The sequence below is a fragment of the Pelodiscus sinensis genome, chromosome 6 (genome assembly GCF_052426305.1).
Source record: "Pelodiscus sinensis isolate ZL-2025 chromosome 6, ASM5242630v1, whole genome shotgun sequence".
Taxonomy (NCBI): domain Eukaryota; kingdom Metazoa; phylum Chordata; order Testudines; family Trionychidae; genus Pelodiscus; species Pelodiscus sinensis.
Genome location: NC_143057.1, coordinates 99,249,739 through 99,266,934, shown reverse-complemented (window position 1 = coordinate 99,266,934; position 17,196 = coordinate 99,249,739). Strand labels below are relative to the sequence as shown.

The window sequence follows — 17,196 nt, the reverse complement described above, 5'->3', positions numbered from 1 at the left end:
ACTGCACCAATTAAATTATTACATATCCTAGAATGATGCTGTCATAGAACTCTGGATCTGGCACCTCAATTTTTTTATTTCATCCCTCCTATTTCTACTGCATAAATGTAGAAACAACTCCTTTGGGGGAAAATGTCTGTACTCCAACACATCCCAATATAATAGCACTGCAAATACCCAGCTCTGGCCAGCTCTGGGTTCCACCTCACAAAGTCCACTGTTTTAAAAAGAACAAGTATGGCAGCTCCTACTTCCTCAAAAATAAATAAATAAATAAATACAAAATAAAATACCCACACTCCAATCAATGGATCCCAGTACAATAGTGCCAAAGAATGTGGGTCTAGCATATGACCCTGACAGTTTTGGGTTTCAATCTTCAAAGTTCCACTAAATAGATCTTTTAGCTTCAGCTGTTCCTGCTGCACCTTAAAATTCTAAATGCTGGTATGCCCCAGCAAATCAGCACTGCAAAAATTTGGATCCAGCATCTGGATCCTTTCAGAACCTGCCAAATGTTAACCATAAATCAGAACTGAGAAAGAGCATTGTTCCTACTGTTGACCAAAAAAATCAGGATACATCACATTCTGGTACAAGACAGTAGCACAAATTCTAATTTGGCACTTGTGTCTACCTAGTGTTGTTAAGTTTTGGAAGTGGCCCCATTTTTGTCATATTAGCTCTTCTGAATAATCCAGATCCTAGTATATGATGATACCACAGAACCACACAAACAAGTACTCAGCAACTGAATCTGTCAAGGTTCACTTGGTTTTGGCAGGGAAGACCCAATTATATTATTACTAACCTTTCCTTTACAGAAACTCTTCTTTAGCAATATAATAGTGTGTGTGTGAGAGAGAGAGATAGAATCATAGAACACTAGAACTGGAAGGGACCTCAAGAGATCATTGAGCCCAGTCCTCTGTCCTCATGGCAGGACCCAGTACCGTCTAGACCATCACTGATAGATGTCTATCTAACCCGCTCTTAAATATCTCCAGATATGGAGATTGCAAAACCTCCCTACACAATTTATTCCAGTGTTTAACTACCCTGACAGGACGTTTTTCCTAATGTCCAGCCCACTGCTGCATTTTAAGCCCATTGCTTCTTGTTCTATACAGTAATTCCTCATTTAACACTATAGATATGTTTCAGAAAATGATTGTGTTAAGTGAAAACGTGTTACGCAGGGTCAATTTTCCTATTGAAAAGGTGGAGGGTTGGTGTCTGTTGGAACTGGGACATAAGGTTGGGGGAGAAAGGGGACTGGGTTACAGCAGGGATAGGAGGTGTTTGGCTCTGGGGAAGAGAAGGAGAGGAGAGGGAAGGGGGATTGGGTTGGGAATATGCCCCTGTATCGGGTCTGCCGGGACCCACACTGCTTCTGGCAAGGGGGGGTCACCGAAGAACGGCACAGCGAGCGGTGAACCCTCCGCTGCTTTGCAGGGAAGCAAGAGAAGCCCGCACAGCCACCAGCGATGGGCCGGCTGGGGAAACCCAGCTGCCGGTCTGCAAGCGGGGGCGGAGGAGAGGGGGCAAGGCGTCCAGCGAGGGGGAGTCAACGTGGAACGGTGCGGTGAGCAGCGAACCCTTCATTGCTTTGCAGGGAGGAGGGGAAAGCCTTGCACATCAATGGGCCAGCTGGGGAAATCATGTTATTCCAGGGACAGTCGTGTAAGTCAAAAAATGCTTCCTAAAAAAAAAATTGTGCTATCGCAAAAATGTGTTAAGCGAGCACGTGTTAAATGAGGAATTACTGTACTCAGAGGCCAATGAGAACAATTTTTCTCCCTCCTCCTTGTGACACCCTTTCAGATACCTAAAAACCGCCTGGAACTTTCCCTTGCATCAAACCCCAGTACCAGCTTTGTCTACATATTTACTCTGCTGACACCATCATTGGACCTAAACATGCCAGTTACAAGATCAAGAACACATATACCTGTTCATCCAGAAATATAATTTATGCCATCATGTGCCTAAAGTGTCCATCTGCTATGTACATTGGACATACGTCTCAGACACTTCGCCAAAGAATCAATGCACACAAAACAGACATAAGACTCACAGAGAGAAAGCTGTTGCTTGCCATTTCAGCCAGACTGACCATTCCCTCAATGACCTTAAAACATGCATATTGCTTCAAAGAGACTTTAACTCCAGACTTAAACAAGAAGCTTCAGAATTGTCATTCATGCTTAAATTTGACACTTTATGTATGGGTTTAAACAAAGACTCTAATTATCTCACCCATTACAAAGATAGCTTCCCCAATTATCACCCCTAATGTCATTACCTCACAGAAACTTCCCCTATTATCACCCCTACATCATTACCTCACAAACACTAACCTTTGCCTCTCACCCCCACTCTTCTAAAATTTGATTTGTCAATTTCACATGCGTTTATTTTTATGATTGTATTACTTTGGTATATGTGGTTGTGCTGATTTTCTTCCACATAGTGATCTGAGGAAGTGGGTCTGGCCCACGAATGCGCATCACCTAGTAAACCATCTTGTTAGTCTTTAAAGTGCTACATATTTCTGTCTTTTGTTTCTGCTAGACCGGACTAACACGGCTGCATCTCTATCACTATTTTATAAAAAAGAGTTGAGAAACACTGCTCTAGTGTAGCATGTAGTGTTATTTTACCTCCCCTCTTAATGTGGTGCAGTAGAAAAATTCACTCCATGTTTACAGATATTACTGAATCTAAGGGCATTCATTATAGAAAGCAAACCATAACATGCATAAGATGTTCGGCTAAGATACTGGACTAGATTAAACTTTGGTCTGATCCAGTATGGCTTGAAGCGGTTCCTTCATATAGAGGGTTTATAGTTTTGTTCATTGACTTTCAGCACTCCGCTTTAAAACATTGTTCCAGCATCACTGTCAATATGTTGGAATTTGGATTATTTTGGTCGACTAAGAAAAGTTGTGCATCCACTATACCTAGATAGTAAAACTGCGTTATAGCCAAAATTTTAGAGAATTTAGCAGGAAATCCAGGTATTTGTAATGTTGTTGCTTCCAGATGCCTCAGGGAGTGAAATTTTTGTGTAAGAGGAACATTCTTTGTTCTCTGTTTATACATATTGCTAGGGAAGGGACAGGGCCAAAAATTCCTAGGTGCCAACTTGCAACAATTTGCAGTGCATTTTCACCACATTATGTCAGGATGTAAGATTCTTTGATGCACCAAGAATGCTTGGACTTCTGCATTTTACAATTTAGGGGGAGTGCTGATGTTAAAAATCGGAAGGATCCAAGTCGCCCCCCGCCCGAACTCCCTGCCCCTTCCGCATCCCGCCACGCCCCCGTTGCTCCTCTCTCTCCCCACGTCCTTCGCTTGCTGCCTTCGCGTTTCCTCTCTGGGCGGAGGAGTTTTGTCCCTGTGAGGCCGCCGTTCCCCAGCGGTTCTGGCACTACCACCATGGCGGCGGCGTTGTCAATGTCAGCGGCTCGGAGGCACCTTGCGATGGGTAGAGGCGCGTTCGCTGCCTGCCTCACTCCGGCCAGGTAACGAGAACCCTGGGCACCCTTCCCGGCCCGGGAGCGGGCGGTGACGAGCTCGGCGCGGGCCCCGCGGCCTGTTGTTGTCAACGGGGCGGCAGTTTTCGGGGGCGGGATAACACGCGTGGTTCCGGCCCCATCCCCGCCGGGGAGAGCGGGCATTCCCGGGGGGAGCCTCCGTGTGGGCCGCGCTCGCAGCCTCCGTGCGAGGAGCGGTTCCCGGGGCCTTCCCTCTGGGGGGAGGGCAACGTTCTACCTCCATGCCCGGGCCCCTGCAGGGGCTTGTGTCGCCGCAGTCCAAGCTTACCCGGACCGGGCACCCGGCCCGCTGGGCTCGCTCAGCGCTGCTGAAAAATACGGGTGCCCAGTGTCCGAGGGCGATGGGTGCTTGGCGATGAGCGGAAGATCTAGTGGTGTTTCTTTTTCCGCCCCCGTGCTAGGAGTCCCAGCCCAACTGCTGTGCTGTAGTTTCTAAGGATATCTGGCTAATTCTGTAGTAGACACAGTCAATAAGAGAGCTGTTCTGTAGAGCTGCTGTGGGGGTAGCTCCCAGAGCTGGTGCGAGCCAATACTGCTCTGGACCGCTGTAGCTCTGCGTTTTAAATGTAGTAAGAGGCACCTCTTACTAAATTTAAAATGCAAAGTTGCAGCGGTCCCGGACTGGCGCGAGCCAGGTCTAGCTGCCCCTGTTTTCATCTCCTGCCATGGGCAGAGGCTGCTTTACAGCAGCCTTTCCTATCCCCCTTGCCTGTTGCCCCCAGAGGCAGCGAGGGTGGGACAGGAGGCACTGCAGAGTTTGCTCCCTCCACCAGGTCCTGTTTGCCCTTCTTTCCCCTGCTACCTCTTTAAGAGTACCCCCACTCGACTACTCACTTACACCTCTATTAGCTTTATCACCACCTTTCTGGTTACAGTTTAAATATAGTGACTGTTCACAAGAGCACTTCCCCATCAACTGTTATTTAATAGTTACAAAATGTCTCAAAGGCTTTGTAAAACTTGTGTTACTCTTTATAAAGCTAGAGGCCTTAGGTTCTCAACCAGGGTACATGTTTCTTTGGGATATGCAGAGGCCTTCCAGGGCATATTCAGTTAATCTAGGTCAGTGTTTCTTAAAACAGAGACTGGAAGCAGAATAACTGCACCGGGTCCCACACCATAGAAAGCTAAGTTATTTGTTTCAACTCTGGGTAGCAGAACTTGGGTTTCAGGTAAGGCTCACAAATGGAAAACAGGCTCATGTATCACACTGAAACATAAGCACAATATTTCTATTACTGTCAATTTATTTTATAATTATATGGTAAAACGAGGAAGTTTTTTTGTTTGTTTTTTTGTGATTGTGTGTTATGACACTAGTATTTTTATGTCTGGTTTTGTAAGCAACTAAGGTATGTTTGTTTTAAAATGAGATAAAAGTTGGGATATGCAGGACAAGTCAGGGGAAACAATAATCTGGAAAGATTGAGAACCACTGGTCTAAAGATCAGGCCTGAGATGTATAATCACCCTTAGACTAGAGTTATAAAAATTTGTTAAAAAAGGTAACAATGTAACTCCTACAAATCCTAGTGGTTGCATGGGTATACACTGCCGTGCTCCACAATATAAAGCTTAAATAAGCTTTTTACTGCCCAAAGCGAAGCCCCTCCCCAGGAGTGGAACTGTTGGCCCCGCTCCCGGGGAGGCTTTGCTGTGGGCTCTGCAGCTGGCTGTCTGGAAGCAGGGCTGACAGCCCCTGATGCTCCCATTCCTGGGGGAAAGCCGGGCTGGGGCTGCTCCCACCAGCCATCTGGAACCTGTGGTGGGCCCCACAGTTTTGGAGTAGCTCCCTGCCTGGGACAGGTGGAGAGCTTCTCCAACCCATACTGGTTAACTGGAATCGATAAACATTACCCATTTAAGGTAATGCTTAACTGTTAACTTGTTAGCCTTTGTCTTCCCTACATCAGACTTAAGTTTCTTATCTTGGTGCCCTTTTTCCTTTTTCCGGGAGAGAAAATGAGATCCATGTGGATCGCTGCAAAAGGAGGTTCCTCCCCAGATGTATCCCAAAAATATAAAGCTGCTGTGGTTGTCCTTTTCTTGTTGTGCTCCTTGAGGTGACAGTAATTCAACACTCTGTGAAATGGTTCTTGTATCTGTTGCAAAATTCTTTAGAATCTGTTAATATGAACTGGACTTACTAATAGGTGAAACAAGTTAAAATTGCATGTTGCAAGAGACTCTAAAATGTAGATAACATTAAAAAGGCTATTTTAAAAATATTAAATACTTATTTGTTTTAAACTAAGCAAAATGGCCTTTTGCTTATATTTAAGAAAAAAAAAGGATGGTGGATAGTGAACTGGCCCAGGTTCAACTCTCTGCTCTGCCTGTAACTTACTGTATGTAACCCTGGGCAAATCATTTGGTCTTTGTTTCTTAGTCTCCCATCTGCAAAAATATACTTCCTTACCTCATAGGGTGTTTTGTGGATGTGAGGCATTCAGTTACTGTGGTGTGAGGAGTCTCATAAGCAAAGAAATGTTTTACAGAAAATAGTTTATTGCATGGGTATGGATTGCTGTGTGCACGTTAACTTTCTGGGGCTCTGCATGGGCTATAGAAATTGACTGATACACGATGAATTGGAGTATTGGGGTCTGACTCTGAATGATCTTAAGGTTGAGTTTAAACACTCAGAAACGACATTGAGTTCAGCCTGAACCTGCACTCTTGTATTATCACTTAACAAAGCATCACAGAAATTTCAGGGCCCCCATAATTCTTTACAAATGCATTGAAATGGGAGTATCTAGCTTCAGAGATACCAAGTACAGTAGAGACTATTTCCTGTACTGAGGGTTGTTTTGTTTTTTAAATCCTTCAATTTGAATGTATTTAAGTCAAATGGCAGTTAAGTACAATAAGAGGAAAGTAGAATACATTTGCAAGGTTACTGGAATAAATTGCATCAAGATTCCTCAGGAGCTCAGAAAAGTGATGCTGGAAACAGGGCCTGCTCTAGACCAAATGATCCAGGCAAGGAGTGTCTTCATTGTGTCCTCCTCTCCCATTTGTTAAACTTTTGAATGTCTTATTTTTTATTTTATATGTGGCACATTTCATTGATGCATGATTTATCCCTGTGATTCCCTTCGCCTTATATCCATGAGGACATGGCTGACAACATTGTAGGAGGTTTGAGGAAAATTTAGTTCTCAAACTCAGGTTTTACTAAATTTTGCAAAGGTCCAAAGCATTGTAGGAGATTTGTGAAAAATGCATCTATGAACAGAATCCCCAAATGTTTTACTTGGTACATTCAGTTTTCCCTTTTGTGGCTAACAGTTAAAAGAATCCTCTGAACCAGAATCTCCCATCCAGCCATGGCTGGAAGAACCTACACTTCAGTAGTGGCAGTTGGGAAAATGTTGTTCTGCTGTTTTAACCAATCTTCTCTTTTTATATAGTGTGTGTGGGTATAACATGGTGAAACGTCCTTAAAATAGTATTTCTGAATTGAAATATTATAGCATTGTGGTCAAATGCCACTCAAATAATTCTATCCAAAATATCTTAGCTATAGGAATTTAACAGCCACTGCATTCGATGTGCTCTGCCTAGGTGGACCAGCAACTTTCAGGGTCCTGATATTTTGACACAAATCCACCTTTGAGACCACTTCAGTGTTACAATGATAGCATCAGTGCACACTCATAAGGCAGTTGATTTTAAGATGTTATAACTCAATTCTTAACCTTTGCAGCTTTTAACAAAATAATAGTTTGCATAGACCTCAGTCTTCTTGATGACTTGTATTGAAATCATTTTCTGATACAATCTTTAGAGACTTTGAAGAAAAATCTGCAGAATATAACTAAACTAATTTTTGGTTTTGCTTCCTCTCTCCCAAGAGGAGATGATAGGAATTTCACACTTCATGTGCTATTTATGTAAATAATTTTCTGTCTTGTAGGTGGATGCAACTTTTGCCTTTTAATTTGATATGGAAGTAATGTAACAGGATTTGCCAAAAACTTCAGAGCCTCAGGTTTCAAAAGTTACTTCATTCCCCTCAGCCTGCCTGTTGCCTTAGTTTTCTTGTTAATAACTTCATATATAAAAATAATTTACATTGATGTTCCCTATAGAATTATGAATTGTCATTACCTTTAGATTATCAATAATCTTCTCTGCTCTTAATACAGTATTCAATTCTTCTGTTTTTCTGGTGGATTTTACTTACAGAAGAACAACCGATTTGATTTTGTAACCTTAAACATAAAGGATTTAAGTTGCACTTAAATTTTTTGAAGGTAGTAATGTTGTTTGAAGCTCATGTGGTAATAAGTGACTTGCCTGCTATATTTTGGGTCATCAATTTAACGCTGCCCTTCAGAGTTGGCTGAGTCAGAGAATGTGTTTTCTGTAGGGAATGTCACATAGGATAGCTTAATATCCTGTTATGGAATAACTAGTTGGTAAAGCATTCAGATACCATGATGCCGGTTCCTCTATAAAGTACATACTTAGGAGAACTCTGAAACAATGGATTTTGTTCCTAGAAAGGTTGATGTCACCTTTCATCTTTCACTGGCAGATAATTATGAATATCTTGCAGTTCATTGTTTGGGGATCTCTTTTGGATGAGAATTTAAGCTGAGACCTTGTCATGGCACTTTTGGTAAGAAATGGGTATATCCTTGTTTGAAAAAAGTGTTCTTCTGGGCTTAACTAGGGCCACTGCGATTCCAGTGAAAGTCAGATTTCTTCTCGAGGTCCCTGAACAATTGTCTAAAATTGTAAGTTATGCAGGCATTTATGTGACTAGCTTCATCTTGTAGCAGTGTAATGCTTTCACTTACCCAAGTTTAAAATAGTATTTGGTCTATACTATTAGTACAACAGCAACTAATTTGTCTAAATTATAAAAAGAGAATTTCTCTGATACTTTGAATTGATATTGTCTAGAATTAGAATGAATAACTTCAAGCATCAGGCTCATTTGCAGTGGTCTAAATGAATCTTACAATCTTGTGCACATGAATTATAGAATCATAGAATACTAGAACTGTAAGGAAACTTGAGCGGTCATGAAGTCCAGTCCCCTGTACTTATGGAAGAACCAAACGCCATCTAAACCATCCCTGATGGGTGATTGTTTACCTACTCCGGACTCGCCAATCATGGAGATTCCACAAGCACCCCAGGCAATTTATTCCACTGTTTAACTACCCTGACAGTAAGTTTTTCATGATGTCCAAGCTAAACTTCCCTTGCTGCAATTTAAACCCATTGCTTCTTGTCCTATCCTCATGCCATGTCTACACTAGGAAACTATTTTGAAATAACTAAATTTGACGTAATAACTCCAGGTTTTAAAAAATTTAAATAGCATGTCTCCTCTGCAGGGAAGCCTCGAAATTAGTCTGAGGCAGACTCCGTTAATGTGGACATTCTACCTCAGCTTAGAGACCCAGAAGTACTAGGGAGTAATTAGTTTGAATTACTCTGGAGAGTAATTCTTTTTAAATAGCTGCACTGGTGTATCCACATTAACACCATTTCAAAATAACTACTTTGAAATTAGCATTATTTGCTAAGAAAAGCAAGAGTACAGATTTTGAAATAAGGAGCTCGTTATTTTAATGGGCTTGGTATTGTGGACACTGCTTATAAATTCTATCTAAGGTGGGTGATTTCAAAATAAAGCCCTACGCTGTGTCTACATTGGCGTGATCTACACTGGCTGCGAGTTCTTGCACAAGAACACTGACGTTCTAATGTATGAAATCAGTGCTGCTTGCGCAAGATCTATGATGTACCTGCTCAGGAATAAGCCCTCTTGCACAACTGTTCTTGCGCAAGAGACCAGTGTAGACAGGCAACATGAATTTCTTGTGCAAGAGAGCGTCTACACTAACAAGGATGCTCTTGCGCAAAAGCACATCTCTTGCGCAAAGGCACATGCCAGTGTAGACGCTCTCTTCTGGAAGAGTTTTTGCACAAGAACTCTTCTGCAAAAGAGTTCTTGCGCAAAATCATGCCAGTGTAGATGTAGCCCTAGTGTTTTTCCCTTTGTAGACCAGGGCTCAGAGATTAAGGAGAATAATTTTTCATCCTCCTCTTTGTAACAGCTTTCTAGGTACTTAAAGGCTGTTATCACGTCCCCCCTCAATCTTCTCTTTTCCAGAGTAAACAAACCCAATTGTTTTAATCTTTCCTCACAGGCCATGTTTTCTACCCCGCTTAATATTTTGTTGCTCTTCTCTGGACTGTCTCCAGTTTGTCCACATCTTTCCTGAAATGAGGTACCCAGAACTGGACAAAGTTTTCCTGCTGAGGCCTAATAAGTATAGAGTGGAAGGATTACTTCTTGTGTCTTGCTCACAACTCTCCTGTTCATACATCCCAAGGCTATGTCTAGACTGCAAGCCTCTTTCGAAAGAGAGCGTCTAGACTGCACGCGGAACTTTCGAAAAAGCGGCTTGCTTTTTCGAAAGAAAGCACCCAGTGAGTCTGGATGCTCTCTTTCGAAGAAGCCCTATTTACATTCAAGAACGCCTTCTTTCGAAAGAGGAACTTTCGAAAGAAGGCGTTCTTCCTCGTGCAATGAGGTTTACCGCCGTCGAAAGAAAAGCCGCGTTCTTTCGATTTAATTTCGAAAGAACGCGGCTGCAGTCTAGACGCAGGTGAAGTTTTTTCGAAAAAAGGCTACTTTTTTCGAAAAAACCCCTGAGTCTGGACACAGCCCAGGATGATTGCTTTTTTTGCAACAGTGTCACACTGTTGACTCATGTTTAGCTTGTCTGCTGTGACCCCTATGCTTTCCGCAGGACTCATTAGACCAGTGTTCCCCAATTTTATTTGGCCGAGGAACCCTTTTCAGATTTTCAGAATTTCAAGGAACCCCTAGGTTTGTCAAGCAAAAAAAAAAAGGGGAGGAGAGAGGGACCCACCAATTCATGAAAATCACATTCCTTCCCCGAGACACCCCTCCACCTCCCTTCCGTGAGGCCTCATATGCTCTGTTCCCCTCCTCTCCATCACTTGCTATCCCCCGCCCTTATACCTGTCTCAACCCTTTCCCTTTCCCTTTTCCTCTGCACAAGCCCCTTCCCTCCCTCTCCCATACCTTCTGCCTTCCACTTTGTGGGGCCGGAGTCTGTGCTCTGTCCCCGGACTCCAATCCCGCAACTCAGCCATATGGCGCAACACAGCGCCCAGCAGGTTTAAAATCCCGGGCCGTGACATTACGTCACGTCTGAGCGTCACCCCACCTACTGGTTTGAGCACGCTGCGCAGGGCAGCAGCAGCCAGCAAGGGGGAGCTCAGTGAAGGTTGCGCATGGCAGGGACGGGACCAGGACAGGGGAGAGACGCTCTGGGGCTGGGGTGGGAGGACATGCGGGGGGGGGGGGGGGGTGAGTCAGGACCTGCTCCAGCTCCAGCTCTAGCTCCAAATATTGCTGGAGCATGAGCACCACGAGACCACACAACTCACCACCCATGCCTCTGCTGGCTAGCCGGCGCTCTCTCTCTTTTTTTCAGAGGGGGCGGGGGAGTGCCGGCACCTCGCGGAACCCCTAGTTTTGCTCTGCGGAACCCCAGGGTTCCCCAGAGCACCAATTGGGAAACACTGCATTAGACAGTCATTTCCCATTTTGTATGTTTGAAACTGATTGATTGTTCCTTTACCAAGTGGAGTACTTTGCATTTGTCATTACTGAATTTCATTCTATTTACCTGAGAGAATTTCTCCAGTTTGTCCAGGTCATTTTGAATTACAGTTAGGCATGTAAAATCCTGTGATGTTTAACAGAATATGATGGATAACTGATTAAAAGGGATGTGGGTGGAAGCCTGCTCCAACCCAAGCAGAGACTGCTCCAGCCTAGTGCCCTGTTGGCTGAAGTCCTGCCATTCAGCTGGAGCACCCACCTGACTGCAGCAGGCAGGGAGCTGCTCCAGCCCCTGCTGATTAATAGATAACCAGAACTGGTAAGCATCATTAAGGGTGATGCTTACCAGTTAATTGGTTATCCTTTCACATCCCTAAATACAGTCCTATCTTCCACAGCATTTGCAACCCCCTCCTGGCTGGATATCATCATTAAACTTTATAAGCATGCTTTCTATGGAATTATTTAGATTGTTGATGAAGATATTGAACAGAACCAGTCCCAGAACTGATCCATGTGGCATCCCATTTGTTATGCCCTTCCAGCATGACTGTGAACCATCAGTGATTACTCTCTGGGTATGGAAATCCAGCTAGTTATGCACACACCGTATAGCAGCTCCATGTAAGTTGTACTTTTCTAGTTTGTTTATAACAAGGTCATGCTAGACCTGTATTTCCCAACTTTTTTTGGCTAAGGAACCCCTTTAGAATTTCGAGGAACCCCAGCCAGGAAAATTGGTCAAGCAAAAAAATAAATAAAGCGGTAACTATCTCTTTATTGGGGGAAGAGTTCCAAGTTCTTGCAGAACCCTTACTATCGCTTCGTGGAACCGTGGGGTTCCACAGAGCACTATTTGGGAAACACTGTGCTAGACTGCATCAAATATTTTACTAGAGTCTAGATGTGCCATATCTACCACTTCCCCCATATTTATAAATCAGAGAGTGAAAAAATGTACAGTAGAGTCCCTATCATCCGACGTAAACAGGACTGACACATGGTCGGATTACCGAATATGTCAGATGATGGGAACTGCTGCCGGGGAAGAAGCGGCCCGGCGGCAGCAGCAGTAGCTGTCCCAGTGCTCTCTAGGAGCAGCTGATGCGCTACTTCCGGGGAAGACGTGGCCCTGGCAAGAGCCCCATCAGCGGCTCCAGAGCACGGGGCGGGAGAATGGCCCCATTCGCTGTCCCGTTGTCCCGGCCAGGAGCAGCAGCAGCTGCTCCAAGAGAGTGATGGGCCATTTTCCCCGCCCGCGTTGTATCCCACCATGCAGCTCCTGGGGACAAAGTCCATAGGAGCTGCAGGGTCGGATAAAGCGGAGTGTCAGATTACTGGGAGTCGGATAATCCGGACTCCACTATATTCCAATAACTTTCTCAAAATGAATTTAGAAAACAAAAACTGGTCTGGTAGCACTTTATAGACTAACAACACACGTAGATGGTATCATGAGTTTTCGTGGGAACAGCCCACTTCTTCAGATGACCGGAGTTTTGAGTTTAGGATGTGCAGACCCAAAATAAATAGGGGAGAAGGGGGAATAATCCTGTACAGACTAAATTAGCTACCCCCTGGAGCTTCTCAAAATGAAGCTTGATACTCTTCTGGTTTTGGACAGGACAGTGTGGGTGTTTTGTGAATTTGCATATTATTCTTGGGGCCATTTTCAGATAATCTGATGAGGAATTCTGTATATGACATTGATATTTATATCTCCAGTTGAAGTGGGTTAGATAGTGTGAAGGCAGTTATATATTTTGCAAAATGTGCTATATTTGAACTTCTCAATAATGTTGAACTAATCACTGAAAGCACAAGGTGGAATCAGGAGAAGGGAGAAAGGACAAGTATTCGTTTTTGGTTTAAAAGAATTGAATGAACAACCGAATTTCTGACTTATGCTGGTATTTCCTGCCTATACATGGTTGCTAAATTCCTGAATCAGTGTGCATTCATGACATTTTTTTGGTTAGTGGCAAGCCAAATAGGCCAGCAGCAAATGACTTGAGCTTATATGCTGACATAGAGGACATAGGCATGACTACATAAGAATGGCTTATATCAATATTTTGAAGGTTAGTACTCTGACTAGTAATGCAAGTCCAAATTTCTAGAAGGAGTGGAAATTACAATAAGCGCACTCTTTTTTTTTTTTTTTTTTTTTTTCATGATGTATTTCATGTCAGAGTGCAAAGCAGTTTCTTTCTGTGTCAAAAGTAATCGATTTCATGTTTAACATCTAGTAACATACATCCAATGTTACACAATGTCAGATTGTTCTTTAACATTTTTTTGTAGTTTGACAGCTATGTGTGCTGTAATGAATAGTAGGGATATGAAAGTCTAATCAGTAAGCATCTCTGACAGAGGCAGCAGCACGTGGAGTGGGTGGGGGGAGCTAGTACTCGCAGGAAGCCAGTTTTCAGTCTGGCTCCCAGTGTGTACCGGCTCCTGTGGAGCTGCCTGACTCCCACGCTGGTGCCTCTCTAACAGAAGCAGCAAAGAGGGATGTGGGGACTGGTATTCATGGGAAGCTGGCTTGAAAGTTGGCTTCCCGCGTGTACTGGCTCCTGCCTGCCCCCTCTCCCTGCACTGCTGCCTCTCTATCAGAGGCAGGAAGGGGGGAGATGGCTCTTGCCTGCCCCCTTCCATGTGAACATGTTACAACTCAAAAATTCAGCAGTTGCACATTTACAAAAATATTTTTTTCAACATCACTAATGTTTACGTTTTCACATCTCATTTTTAACACGTACATGGCTAACCGACGAGCCTGGACTCCGGGCCCTGGGGCACATGCCGGCGCCGGGTGCAAGGGCATCCCCGCCCCGGCGCGCCCCAGAATGCACGGCCCCGCCCCCAGGCACCGGGCGCATGAGTAGCCCCACCCCCCGGGTGCCTGGCGCGGCAGTAGCCCCGCACCCAGGCACCCGGGAGCCTCTAAAGGTTGGGGACCACTGTCATACAGCATCTTAGAGAAGATGTGCCATCATCAGTGAGCAGTGGGAAACCTTTCTTAATGCAAATATAGACATAGACTTTGGAAATATCTGTTGTCAGAAATGCAGAAGAGACATCAGAGGTTTTATTTTTATTTGAATATGATTATTAGAATACTGTTCTTCAGAAGAGATTCCTTTTCAATTATTCTTTTGGTGGAAGACATAGCAGGAATAGCGGATACATTTAGTGATGTCCTTCCTCTCCCCTTTTAACTCTGATTTGGTTAGCACTATGGACATATTTGTTGAAGTTATGAGAGAATCACAAGCATTCTTACAGGAAAACTGTTGCTTGCCATTTTAACCAGACTGACCATTCTCTTAATGACCTTAAAACATGCATATTGCTTCAAAGAGATTTTAACTCCAGACTTCAAAGAGAAGCCTCAGAACTGTAATTCATGTTTAAATTTGACATTTTAGGTATGGGCCTTAACAAAGATGTTAATTATCTCACCCATTACAAAGATAGCTTCCCCAATTATCACCCCTAATATCATTACCTCACAGACACTAACCTTCCCTCTTCATCCCCCTTCTGTTCTAAAGTCTGATTTTTGTCAATTTTATGTGTTCACTTTTTTTGTTTGTATCACTTTGGTATGTATGGTCGTGCCAATTTTCTTCCACAAATTGATCTGAGGAAGTGGGTCTGGCCCACGAAAGCTCATCACCTTATAAATCGTCTTGTTAGTCTTTAAAGTGCTGCATAGTCCTGTCTTCTGTTTCTTTCCATGTGGCATTGTTTGAGAGTTTATAGAAAGTGTTTGTAATAAACACTTCATATATACTTTAATCCTCAACTTTCTTCTGATGGTTAAGTAGCTATCTTCCTTTGCAGCTGAGAAAATCAAGATTGTATGTGAGAAAAAGCTCTGACCAAGACCTTCAGCCCATTGGCTTGGCCCTGCAACTTCCATTTTCCTTCTCATGGCTCACATCTTGGTCCTGATGAACCAGAGAGCTATTGTCCTGTTTTTTTGGCTTCCTCTTTTATGGGGAGTTAAGGAGTGAAGATGCTCTAATTCTGTAATTCATTACCCCATGTGGTGAAAACTGTCCATAGAAGGAAAACTGCATAGAAGGAAAAAGCTGTAGCTGTATTCTGACCCAGAAAATGGAGGAAACAAAACATTGAGCTTATTATAGCTTCAGTAAAATCATAAATTCAGCAGCCAAAACTTAGAATTCTACAGCCATATGGCAACAGTCCAAAGACCTTTCAGGGGAAATGAAATCACACCATATGCATGGCCTTGATGTTAGATGGTAGTGATGGTAGGATACCTTTTATGTCATCTATTTGACTTTCCTGATAGGCTCATTAGAAAAAAAAATGCATTATTTTCTAGTGTTCCTTGTATGCTAGATCTTAAATGACTGTGGTATTGGGGTTTCTATCACTTTTTTGGAGGAACCATTTCCCAGACTGATAAATCTTACTAGAAGATCTCATTGTTTTCCATTTAAATTTCCTATCCGTAACTGCTTTCCATATAGTTACATCTTTTTGTCACCCTAAATATCCTTGTAGACAAGAAGGCAGCGTTTAGTGGGAAAAATCTTTAAGTAGATGGATTTGGGCATTATTACTCCGTGAACTGGGGAATCACAGTTTTCTCCTGCAAATTTCAACTCCAGACAATATGTAATTAGAAAAGCCAAAAGGACAGTTTTTAGAATAGTGCTTGGCTTCAGTGACTGATAGGAGCTGTTGCCTCTGAAGCTGTCATTTTCCAATTATAATTAGTCTCGCAATTGGTATGGCCCAAAAGAACTTTACATGAAAATTCTGTATATTAGATCGAAAACATTTGAGAATCTAAGTGCTTCCTCCCTCTGTGGGATGCTTTTTATGGATCTTCACAGCATGAGACAAAACAGGCTGTGGATGAGTATCCAAAATTTCTATTTTTATTGGAAATAAAGGCAAACCAAAGTGATACCTGTAATTGTATAAATATCTATGTACTGTCTTGTGACCAGTGTTCCCTCTAAGATTTTCTGTCCATGAGTGGACTGAGTTTTGTCTTGTGCACCAATATTGAAGTTATGTGCTCTTGTTTTTATTTGTGCCACCGTAGCACCCAAATTATTAACAAATACATACATTTTTAAATGTTATGGAAGAAAGAGTACTAAACCAAGGGATAATTAACAAAGTGCATGACTTCAAATGTGTATTTAATATAAAGTCAAATAAAAAGAAAATACTGCAGCATTTTCAGTAGCCACTCCCTCTGTTTCTAGCCCTCTCCCAGACTCTTCCCCTAGATGGGCTTCTTCCTCAGTTAAATCTGGCTCTCCTTTCAGACTAATAAATGTGTAGGATACACTCTCCATTGTACATCTAGACAACAGATTATTGAATATTTCTTCCCATTAGCATTGTGTCTCAGGATTACATTTTATTTTGGATCAGAGATTGTCAATCCCAAATCTTCCAGATTTCTTTCCTTAGGTAATATTTGAATACATGCTCACAACCCAGTCTTCCTTTAGTACTCTGACTTCTGACATTTCTGTCTTTCTCATCCTGTTGGCACGTACAAGGCATGCTCTGGGGAGAAGGTAGTATACCACCAGCGGGGTACAGGAGGTTCACGATAAAAGAAGTCCTGACGCTGCACTAGATCATGAGAACTACAGTTCCATCCCTGCTTCCATGGAGTGGCTCTATGGTTGCCAGATGGTTTCAACAAAAATACCGGACACACTTGATCTCAGATCAGGGGAGGAACCGGCCTGGGGAGGAGCGGGGCCAGTGGAGGAGATTGGGGAGGGGGGAACTGGCTGGCAGAGAGCAGGGCTGCTGGGGTAGATGGGGAGTCGGGGGGGGAAACCGGCCAGCAGGGAGCATGGCTAGCTGGGAGAAGGTTGGGGGAAGCGGGGCTTGCCGGGGAGGTGTGTGTGGGGGGGGGGGGGATGGCTGGTGGGTTGCGGGGTTGGCCCAGGTGCACACAGATCCCGGGGCGCTGCCCATCTCGTGCATGGA

General features: G+C 43.5%; 1 protein-coding gene across 1 annotated transcript in view; it reads left to right on the top strand.

Annotated features, from left to right (window-relative positions):
• Positions 1 to 3,338: 3,338 nt before the first annotated feature.
• The window catches only part of NDUFS4 (NADH:ubiquinone oxidoreductase subunit S4), a 68,257-nt gene continuing 54,399 nt past the window's right edge, over positions 3,339 to 17,196 (top strand). The window contains exon 1 of the mRNA XM_006139537.4: positions 3,339 to 3,533. Coding sequence (XP_006139599.1) covers positions 3,448 to 3,533 — 86 coding nt within the window. The 5' untranslated portion in view covers positions 3,339 to 3,447. The remainder of the gene's footprint in view (positions 3,534 to 17,196) is intronic.